At 37.0% G+C, this 12,206-nt stretch overlaps 1 protein-coding gene and 1 pseudogene across 1 annotated transcript; both read left to right on the top strand.

The window, feature by feature from the left end:
- On the top strand, positions 1 to 955 carry LOC113039509 (zinc finger protein draculin-like). Its single transcript, XM_026197400.1, has one exon. The coding sequence runs from the start codon at positions 95 to 97 to the stop codon at positions 653 to 655; it is 561 nt and encodes a 186-aa protein (XP_026053185.1). The 5' UTR covers positions 1 to 94; the 3' UTR covers positions 656 to 955.
- A 2,144-nt stretch (positions 956 to 3,099) lies between these two features.
- Positions 3,100 to 6,450, top strand: LOC113040777 (gastrula zinc finger protein XlCGF8.2DB-like; annotated as a pseudogene).
- Positions 6,451 to 12,206: the final 5,756 nt, after the last annotated feature.

The following is a 12,206-nucleotide window of genomic DNA, read 5'->3' as shown; positions in this document are numbered from 1 at the left end:
AAGTAAGTTTTTGCTGAAAAGAAGAGCCAAAAAATCCTGCACCTGCTCTCAGTGTGGAAAGAGTATCTCATGCAAACAAAATCTTAAATTTCACATGAGACTTCACAGTGGTGAGAAGCCACACGTGTGTGATCAATGTGGGATGAGTTTTGCACGAAAAGACTCCCTTATTACTCACATGAAAATCCACACTGGAGAGAAGCCGCACACATGTGATCAGTGCGGGAAGAGTTTTGCACTGGCAAGAACTGTCAGATTACATCTGCGTTCTCATTCTGGAGAAAGACCATATACCTGTAATCAGTGTGGGAAAAGCTTTTCTTATCCAGATAACCTGAAGAGCCACCTAAAGGTTCACACAAAGGAGAAGCCTTATGTGTGTTCTCTGTGTGGAAAGAGTTTTCCACGACTGGGTGCTTTTAAATTACACCAGAAAAGACACAGCGGTGTGAAAGAGCATATGTGCTTTGATTGTGGGAAAACCTTCTTTACATCTGATCAACTGAGACGACACCAGATGACCCACAGTGGAGAGAAACCTTACAACTGTTCACAATGTGACAAGGCATTCACTCGTCCAGAACATCTGAAAAGACATGAGATGACCCACAGTGGAGAAAAGCCACACAGTGCGGGAAGTGTTTCATACGTGTAAATGCTCCTAAATCACATCTGCTTTCTCATTCTGGAAAAAAGACCAGTGTAAAAAAAAAAAACATTTCTTCAAATGAGAAATTCTGAACTTGTTTTGAAAAACAGGACTGAGATGTTTGTCAAACCACTTTCTAAATGTCAAAGAGACTGTAATTTAGTTTCATTTCAGTGAGCACTCTTGTCAGTTCAGTTACAGCCAATTCAATTGAGCACTGGGCAATTCCAATGTTGAACCTGTTAAAGATCCGGTGAATTCAAATGTTTAATACCATTTGAGCTTCCTGTTAACTCTGATCAGTGATGCAATAAATTTTTTTTTTTTTGAACAAATCTCACTTATTAGTTTCTGTTTTCACTTCATTGTTGTCTTCGGGTCAACCGTAAACTGCCACTTAAAGCTAATTTCATTGGTGTCTACAGACTGAGGCAAACTGCATATCACCATACATGTTTTAAATGACAAACCAGGTTTCATGTAACACCAAAAAACTAAAAGTCAGTGAACAAAAACTCTTTTAAGTTTTAAATACTTATGTTTTTATCAAGCTTTTAATTAGCATAAAACATGTATCCAAAGTTCTGTTATGAAACTTTAGATGGCGCTCTCTGAGAGGTCTAATGTTATTGGATATGAAATCATTATCAAATGGCACAGCTGGTTGGTTTTCTTTTGTATCAGCAACCATTGAGCTTGCTGCTCAAATTTCAAACGCTTGACTAGTGCTTGCTGTTACAGTGTACTTCAGAAACCCTACACCTTCCCCAGCTCCACCTGTATAGATCTACTATGGGGTAATTTAATGTATGTTTTCAGAATTAAAGAATTTAAGAAATGTCAACCTCTGCTCTTTAGGATCTTTGTGGTTCATTCTGCTGGTTTCTGAATCACTCATGTTCTCGATGTTCTTACAATAAATTCAATCTTCTTCACTTGTAGACTGATTGGAATAGTCCAGCATTTATTTCTGAAATTCACTGAAGGTGAATCATTGTGTGGTATGATGAGCAGATCTGCATTCAGTAGATTGATGTACACTTTTTAGACAAACACCTTTTTTGAAAAATTATATATGTATAATTGATATATATATATATATCAAGTCTCCTTTAGTGATGCAGTAAAATATAGAACTAGTAAAAAAGTTAAATTTCACCTGTAAACTACATTTAAATATTTCAATTGTCTGAACAGATTGAGACAAACTACACCACTGCCATATGTCTTAACTGCTTAACCATATTCATGTAAAGCAACCAAAAACCATTGAACAAAACAACCAAAAACTCAGCTGAAAGTTAGTGTCAAATGAGGCTGAAAAACTCAATTATAATGTATTATAAAAAACTCTGTTATAATATTATAAGCCAAAGACTTGCAAGATGACGCGATGAAAGGAGGAAAACCATTTCAATGCAGTGTGAAAGAAGAACCCTAGACAAGTATGGCCTTCATGTTGAGACATCATGATGAATACTACTCTTGATCAAGAAGAACAAAGGGCCAACTTGAACTTGATAAAATTAATTTGTTTAAACCTGAGGAGCTCTGCAAGAATGTTTTATGGAGTGATGTGACCAAACTGGAACTTTTTGGACCCATGGATCAGCGGTATGTCTGCTGCAAAACAGGCAAAGCTCATAAGCAGAAAAACACCATCTCCATCCTCAAACTTGGAGGTGGATCAGTCCTGTTATGGGGTTTCTTAACTGTAGCAGGAAGTGAAAATCATGACTGTATGAAGGACATCATGGATTCTTTGAAGTATCAGGCCATTTTGACAAGAATTGTGATGCCTTTGGTGCAAAGACTGAAGCTGATGATCAATGGACTTTCCTGCAGGACAGCCATCCCAAAGTACATTATCCAAATCTACTTCTGCTTGGTTCAATGATCAGTTATAGAATGTTCTTGAGGGGCCTGTTCAGTTTCCAGGCTTAACTCTCATAAAAAAATATGAAATATGTTGAATTTAAATAAAGCAGTGGTCAATGTGAAAACCAAAGATTATCAGTGATCTGGAAGCTTTTTCAGGTGTAGAATGGGCCAAGACTGTAGTAGAGAGGTGACAGAAGCCTTCTAAACACTTACAGACAGCATTTATTGGTGATTTTAAGGATTCTGCACAAAGGGGGTTGAATAATTTTGAACATGAATGTTTAGAGCCAATTTGAAATGTATCATGATTCATCAATGTTCCATTCTCAGAATCACTCAAAAGTGTATTAACAAACTTTCTCTAATACTTTACTGATGCCTTTGTTGAATCGTTTTCATAAAATGTTGTTCTCTGCAGCAAAAATGTCTTGCAGGAATAATTTTGATTGCAACTGTATATATATATATATATATATATATATATATATATATATATATTATGATTATTACCTTTTATTCATAATTTTTTTTTTCCATATTTTTTTTCCATTAATTTATTTCAGATCTGCTCCTCCTACCATATATCAAATCACCTTCACAGAAGCTCCTCCTCCAGAAGATCAGCAATGAATGCTGGAACATTTGCCCATTTGTCTACAAGTAAAGAAAGTATTTATCAAGGAGACTGAGAATATGAGTGATCCAGGACTCTGCAGAATAAAACATGAAGATACTGAAGAACAAAGAGGTTGGTGTTTATTCTTGAATCTTTATTATGCTGAAGAACAGCAGTTCATCAGATTAGCCAAATACGTGTAAACGCACCTAAAGCAGGAAGTAATGATAAGATGCGATGTTATGCGACATGATTCGACGTCGCGGTGTAACCAAAACAAAATGAGCAGAGGGCAAACGTGGAGCATCCATGAGGTAAAGTGTCTTTAATGAGCTTCGTGTGAGTTTTCAGGTGGCGAAAATAAAAGTAAACTTAAGCCCATTTCACACTGCCATTCCGGCAAATACAGGGGTAAAGTGTTCCTGCAATTGTTCCCTGGTCACTAGATTTTGCACTTTCACACTGCCAGTGATGACCCGGGATATGTGCGTGCTTTCACACACAACCCTTGAAGATCCCGTAACGACAAGTGACATCAGCGCGTGACGTGTAATGTACGAGTCGACAACGCTAGGCACATTATACTTTCACTGAAGCAAGCGAACGATCTCGGCGTCAGCGCGTAAAGTGAGGAACTAACTGATCTCTGCTTCATTACAGTTTGCACATATGTTTTCGTCGCGAACGTTGATCTTCCTTCATAACAGCCGTTAAAAGAGTTGCGCGATAACGCGCGTCATCACTTCGACACGGAATTAGATCTGGCTTTTGTTCACACAGCGCTCGTCCCGGGTCGAACCTTACAATATTACTAGGTCCCCAATCCGGGTTCAATTCGGTAATCAATCCCGGGACGTGGTTGCTTTCACACAGAAGGCGACCCGGCAATGTTCCGGAAACATTGCGGGTCCCACGTGCAGTGTCAAAGGGGCTATACACAGACCAGAAGACAGCATTAGGTGTCTTCGATCTTTTAATGGATGCTTTGATATCATACACTCGCGCAGCGCCGCTTCAAGTCTAAGCACCTTTTGTTTGGTGATTTCCGTCACGATATATACGTCATTCAAGCCGACCAATCAGGCTGTGAACGTATCACCATGCCTTTACGTTCGGTGTCTTTAGGTTCACTGTCAAAAATGCCAATGTGAACGCTAAACTGGGCAGGACCAAATGTATAATTGTAAACACATTTGGTCATTTAGTAGACACTTTTATCCAAAGTGACTTGGAAAATGGAAGCAATAAAAAAAAAAAAAACCTGGAGCTTTTAAATGACAAAAGAGAAGACAAAGTTGTGTGAAAGATCATATGTGATTTGATTGTGGGAAAACCTTTATTACATCAAAACTGAAATGACACCTACAGTGGAGAAAAACCTTACAACTGTTCACAATGTGACAAGGGATTTTCTCGTCCAATAGGTACAACTGAAAAGATATTAAGATGATCCACACTGGAGAAAATGCACACAGTGTGGGCAGAGTTTCACATATTCACATAGATTTAGTGTTTTAGACAAAGTGACTTACAAATAAGGAAAATGGAAGCAATCAAAATCAACAAAAGAGCATATACAAGTGTTTTAACAAGTATTTCAGTTAGCCTAACACAGTACACGTAAAAAAAAGATTAGAAAAATAATAGAGCAAGCTAGTGTCAGAGACCTTTTTGTGTTTTGTTAATTGTATAATAAATAAAAAGAAAACAAATAGAATACCAAATATCAGAGAAGCACGTTTATTTATGTCAATGTTAGACAAGCTGAGATGTTAGAAGCAATCGTAGTCTAGTGTCATCAGCATAGAAGTAATATGAAAAGCCACGTTTCTTAAAGAAATAACCTAGTGATGCCATTTAGACAAAGAACACAATTGTTCCAAGAACTGAGCCCTGAGGCACTCCAGTAGGTAGATGTAATACTTTGGTCAATATCTGAGAGGTAAGACTCAAACCATGGAGAGTGGTTCCTAAGATGCCCTTTGCCAATAGGGTTGAGCAGTGGACAGATCCAACAACATATATCTGAAATCCACTCTTGACAGTCTTAGGGCTTTAACAACTGAAAGCAAGGCAGTTTCGGTTGAATGTTGAAACCAGACTGGTTGCTTTTGAGGAGGTTGTTCTGTGTGAGAAAGGCAGAGACTTTGTTGAACACAGCCTGTTCAAGTGTTTCTACAATGAAAGGAAGAAGGAAAAAAAAATGTTTGCAATGAAACTTTGTGTAACAGGCCTGTAAATTTAGTGTAAATTAACCAAACTCTCATTTATAGTTACTAATACACTTTTTTAATTTTAAGATATAATTTAATAAGTTATTTTCATGCTAACTTTGATAACAGAGTTGATAAATGCACTCAATGCTACACAAATGTTTGTCTACTTCTTGTTATTACATCAGGGTTTACGCTCTTTGATTATTTATGATTTACTGAAAATTGAAGCTTTTTACATTTATTTTAGACTTCATCGAAGAGAGTGAGGAGACTGAAGACCTGAGTGAAGCAGAGGAGAAACATCATCATGTCAAATCTTTGAGTCACTCACAGACTGAGAATTTTTCCCCTGAAAAGAATATCCCAAAAATCTTTCACCTGCCTTCATTGTGGGAAGAGTTTCACATAAAAGAAACCTTAATGAACACATGAAAATTCACGCTGGAGTGAAACCACACACATGTGATCAATGTGGACAGAGAATCAGACATAAAAGGAATATTACTGAACACGTGAAAATTCACACTGAAGAGAAACCACACACATGCGATCAATGTGGAAAGAGTTTCAGAAATAAAAAAAACCTTAATGAACACATGAAAATACACACTGGAGAGAAACCACACATATGTTGTCACTGTGAAAAGAGTTTCAGACATAAAGGACACCTTAATGATCACATGAAAGTCCACACTGGGGAAAAGCCACACACATGTGATCAGTGCGGGAAGAGTTTTGCACATTTAAGTACTTTTAAATCACATCTGAATTCTCATTCTGGAGAAATAAAATATAGGTGCGATCAGTGTGGTAAAAACTTTTCTCAAGCATTTTCCCTGAAGGACCACCTGAAAGTTCATTTAAAGGAGAAGCCTCATGTGTGCTCTTTGTGTGGAAAGAGTTTTAGTCAGCTGAGTTATTTAAGAAAAGACACCAGCAAAGACACAGCTTTGTGAAGGTTCTTAGTGTGCTTTGATTGTGGGAAGACATTTATTACAACTGATTAACTGAAACACGACCAGAAAATTCACACTGTGACAAGAGATTCATTTGGTCAGGGGTGGATTAAGGTGTTAAGGGTCCCCTAGGCTGCTCTTTGTGTGAGACCCCACTTAATTATTATGCTTTACTGGAGAAATGTGTTTAGTGCTATTACATAGTCCAGACAAACAGTGAGGTGAACTGGCATGCACAATCATGAGTGTTTCCTTTACATTCCCAGTGTCCCCACAGGAATTTTTGGTGTACATTGGTTCCTCTAGTCTAGGAGGATTGGAGGTATGCTCCCATAAAATTATGTTCATTTTAAATTTAAATGCATAAAATTGGTGCATTTTTAGAGCAGGATCAAGTCACTGGGCCAATGAAGAAATATGAGCTCTTTTAAACAGTTGTGGTGTTCTAGTAGTAATTTGTTTATTGGTCACATAGATGAGAATGAGGGCTCAGTTTTCACTATTTAAATTCTTTAAAAAGCTACAAATGCCATTCAGTCAAGAGCAAGGAATAATTTTCTCCTCGTCTTTTGTTGTTTGATTATCATTAATGCTGACACTTAGCTCAAGACGAGATGAGACATGAGATTGGGATGACAAGAATGAGACGAGGGGGGGGGGGGGGGTTACACATTTAAAAAACATTCTCAATGACCAAATAGGCTACATGAGTGTAAAAATAGTCCGCAGGTGCATTTTAAATTGTTTCAGCTAATCATCTGGTAATAAATGTCATTTCAGTTCCACTTTCTGAATATGAATCATATGTAGTAAAATACAACATGTACATACAACACTGTATGCTTTAATTTGAATCTCTTCAGACCTTAAAACTGTACATGAATTATGAGCTTCTTGAACTTCTGACCTCCTAATTGAACTCCTTTTCACAAATTGAACATAGAAATAAAAAGTGCAGAAATAACCAAAAATAAACAATACTATTCTTTCTTAAATGTATTAAGTGCAAACAATAAGTGCAGTCTTAATCAAATACGCTACTCAGCATCCAAAGTTCAAATATATAACAGACTTTTCAAGCATGACACAGAGCTATAGACAACTGCACAACCTGCATACTAATAACAGCCTACAATTGTGTAGCTTATTTTGCGCCCATCAGGGAGTCTCTCTCAAAACGCGGAGTATTAGAATCGCTTTTTGAATACGCGAATGAATGTTTCACTTTCGGTTTCAATTTAAAGATTGCGAGAAATACAACACATTCATTCACGCTCTGCAAAGAATTCGTATGTACATGTGAGAGTATTTTTGTTAACGGAAAAAAAAAAAAAAGGCTGCAGCCCGAGAAAGCATTTGCGTTAATCGATCCCTGAATTTGGCCAGGAATCCTGAAATCACACGAGAGAACACGCACTGGCAAGAAACTGCATGTATCACTACTGTCATTCATGTGGGAAAATTTTACTCGTTTTTAATTATCTGCTCAGTTATAAGACAAAAAAACTAATTCAGAAAAAAAAAAACGCTGCATCTTCACCAAAAGTGCCCCAATCACGTTTCCCAAGTCCGACTGGATACCGTGACCTTTTTTTCTATCTCTTCCCTATTCACCTTATTTTCCATGGCAACAACGGTGCCGCCATTGCGCTCGTTTTGTCATCTTACTTCAGGCTGAGGGACCGGACGTAACATACCTAAGCTAGTGGCTAGATAACAGAACGCAAATTTATCAAGTATTGTATGCTCAGTTAGGGGCTGCATAACAATTGTATATAAAAAAAAAACCGATTGCACCAACGATGTAGCGAACACATTGTGAAGCGTTCGGAGTGTTGTGCTGCACTTTACATTTTACACCCACCACCTAAAGAAGAGAAGCACCTGAGGAAATGGATGAAGGCGCTAAATTTGAAGCGCCCACTCGCTCTTATGTGTGTTCGTACCAGTTCATGGACGGGAAGGCGACTGACGAACACCCTTACCCCGAGAAATGGCTGGACTACGATGTTCCGTTAAAGAGGTCACGCCGGGGATGAAAAGGTTGTCAGATTCGGGTAAGCTAACCTTAACTAGCTATGTGTTTGCTCGCCTAACGTTAGATTTATGAAGTCCGTTCTATGAATACATTTAAGATCAGTAACAGGCAGTTAACGAAGTACAACGAATTTTCCTTGATTACCATTGTCAACCTATTTATTTAATGTTTACGGTAGTACAAGATATTATAGTACATTACAATAGCTCACATTATTCCTGCTACAGAGATTGCAGGTGATAGCAGGCCAGCTAGCTTCATTTCTCATTCAGATACTGACCTACGTTTGAACACTACAGTTAACAGTGTGTATACGGTTTTGTCTCTAATGCATCTCTCTCTCTCACACACACACACCGTTCTAAGTTCGGGTCCCATCATATATTAATACTCATGATATATTGTAAGTACTAATTTAAAAATGTTTAATTATTTCACAGATGTATCAATGACCGCTGGTGATGCAGTGGACAACTGTGAGGGTGATCAGATCCACATGCCCCTGATCTTGCTGAGAGTCACCAGAAGTTACCTGCTGTAATAGATATTTTTTATGAACCTTTACAATGTCACCTGACATTACCTGCTGTAAATAGTTTTTATTTATTTATCTTAATTTGATCTTTTTTTATCTTTAATCTCTGATTTGAAGGAAAAAGTCATGTCAAGTTTGCAAGTTAATTCCATCTTGGTTTATTACATATGGAAATTAAATGTTGAAATTTTATAGGATGGTAAGTAGGAGGTGTCTCTTGCTTCCTGAAAACAACAAACACTGATCAACACATCACAAATGATTTTATACAACTTATATTAAATTATCCATGTTCTAAAAAACAAATCACAGTCTGTCTCTTGTTTAACACAACTGATTTAAAACAACTTATTTCATATAGTTAGTCTTCACACACATCCTCTACATCCCATCCCAATTTCCTAATATCCTATCCTTAACCTAATTGTTCTCATTCCTGCTTATTTACAAAGCTGCAAGTATCTTGTTGAAAGCAGCAGGTCGCCTGTCTGAAACTCATCTGACACGAGGAAGCATACACTTTAAAATAAAAGGTTTGTATAGCTACAGTCTTGGCACAGAATTGCTCATTGTAAGGCACATGTAGCAGAACTTGCTGTGATGGATCCCAGATGAGCAGCTTACAGGTCCTCAGCCCAGTACAGAACATGACAAACCTAAAATACATTTCAAAGCTTTCACAGTTGTATTATTTCATAATCATTCATTATTATTACTGCACTTGACGTTTACCTACATTATTCATTGATTAGACTTAATGTGCACCTACCAAATCTTACCTTTACCTTACCTTTTGCATATACACTGCAAGTTGTTTTCTAAACATATTTTTTGGTAATATTTACCAATTCCAAACCACACCAATCTTAACTATTCATTTTGCATTTAATCTTTTATAAGTGATATATAATCTTTTTTGGCTTGTTTTATTTGTAAAAGAAAATCTGCCTAATAATTATGCATACCTGGATATAAGGCGTTTTTCACTTCCAAATTCCAGCCTCCTCCTTTTCTAATGTGCAATTGATAAAGGTTCACTTAACTTACTCCACTGTAACAATTAAGTTATTAGACAAAATACTTAGTCTGATGATGGTCATCAAACACGTTAATATACTTTTAAACATTTATAACTTCGTGTATGTTAACAACAACACACACACCACACACACACACACACACAAAACTAACCAGCACCATGCGGAGAGGTTTAGACTGCTCGACTGGCTGGTTGCACGTTCAATTTTAAAAAAGACGAAAAAACCCTCGCTGTGTAACAGTACACGACCCACTGTCTCACTATGTAAATACTGGTAAGCCTCGGTACATTTTTAAAAAAAAATCATTTTTCCTTGCTGCTCCATCAACTCCTCCTGAAAGGGCAGTTAAATATATAGGTTAACTCTGGCCACTTCTTCATATCGTCTAACATTACCCATGTTAACAGCGACGATGGATGGGACAATTTGAGACCATTTGATCGTCGTAAGACGTTTTCATCGTGCTCCCAATTTATAACATAACGTTCTTTGTCATTTCGACACAGTTATAGCTAGCTATAAACAATCTTACGACTACTGAACTAGTAACCGGACGTGCCGTATCGGTTTAGCGGAAGTCGGATGACAAAATGCGGAAAGCACATTTTACGTTGGTTTCCCAGACAGCCAAACACCAGATGAAGAAAGAGGAGGCGAACTCCACTTTCAAAACTACCGATTTTCATAGTTTTTGAAGCATTACAAATCATTTTTTAAAGCATTCAGTATTTACATCTTCAAGACATGTATTCAGAGGACCAGGAAGAACTTAAATCGGTAAAGACTGAGTTTTTTTGAAGATTACAGTGAGATCAAAAGTGATCCAGACACCTTCAGAGTGAAACATGAAGATACTGAAGAACCAAGTTGGTGTTTATTTCCTGATACTTTAGTAATGATGTTGCATCTCTCCAGTCCTAATATGGATTTATAATATTAATTAATTAATTAAGTGAAGCTCCAAAACGAAAATCCAGAGTTAAGAGTTAAATATGATATGATCTCGTCTGGTATAAAGAGCACATTGACATATAAAGTATGTGACAAAATAAATGTGCTGTTTGATTTGGTAATGGTTAGTGTTTATAGCCCTTTTTATTGGATATAAATAACATAATTCTGCCTTATAAAGTGATGATAATCCACATCGTATCACAAACAGAAGTTATTTCAAACACGTATTCCTCTCTGAAAGTGAACTTATAGCTGAGTGACTTTAAATGTCTAATGCCGATGTTAGTTGATCGTAATGTGAAATAATCAGAAGTGTTGACCCTCTTCAGCTTGATTTGGTATTTGATAGCCAAGACACTCTGGCTGTTGGCCCAGAGAAAGCCCCGAAGTTTACTGTAGAAATGTGACTGACCAATAGGTGGAGTCGATCTGCAAAGTAAATCTGACAGGAGAAGCAGATGGAAAGGTGAGTCAGTGCATGTTTGTCATATTTTTTAATTGCTCAACTATTATATTTAAATCAATCATATAACAATTAGATTATATATGGAAGCGATGCACAGCTACATTGGATATGTTTTTTTTTAAAAATCCAATTAGGATTGTCTTGGATTGTGCTAATCGAAATCAACAGTCTGGCATTCATTTTTTTCATGAATGAGGGAGAATTTACTGATATATGTTGTACAGGCACTGTTATAATCTATATATTTTAATTTTTAGATTACTTGAGATGCATCCTTTGGATGAGACGTTTAACCAAGGTCCTGACTCTCTGTGGTCATTAAAAATCCCAGGATGTCTTTGAGTTGAGGTGTGTCCTCGGCATCCTGGCTAAATTCGTCCATTGGCCTCTGACCATCATTGCCTCCTAACAATCCCCATATCTGCTGATTGGCTTCATCACTCCGTCTCCTCTCCACCAGTAAGCTGGTGTGTGGTGGGCGTTCTGGTGCACAATGGCTGCCGTCGCATCATCCAGGTGGATGCTGCACACTGGTGGTGGATGAGGAGATAACCCTGACAAAGCTCTTTGAGTGCCTAGAAAAGCGTTATGTAAATGTAAGAATTATTATTATTATTATTATTATTATTACTCCTCCAACAAACTCCAAAAAATGATTTGTAATTAAAAAGATGTATAGTAAGAATTTTATATGTTAATATTGTTTTTTTGTTTTTTTTTCAGAGTTTATTGTGAAATGATTCATGCAATGGAAATGTAAGTATGGATTTTTATTACTTTTTTATTTATTTTGTGAAAAGAGAGCTCTCCTTTCGAAGCATTATTATATTCTTGATCAAGTTAAATATGTGTTAT

Source organism: Carassius auratus, chromosome 22 (genome assembly GCF_003368295.1).
Source record: "Carassius auratus strain Wakin chromosome 22, ASM336829v1, whole genome shotgun sequence".
In the NCBI taxonomy this organism is placed as follows: Eukaryota; Metazoa; Chordata; class Actinopteri; order Cypriniformes; family Cyprinidae; genus Carassius; species Carassius auratus.
Note: the sequence above shows the minus strand (reverse complement) of the source record. Positions and strands in the feature narration are given on the sequence as shown.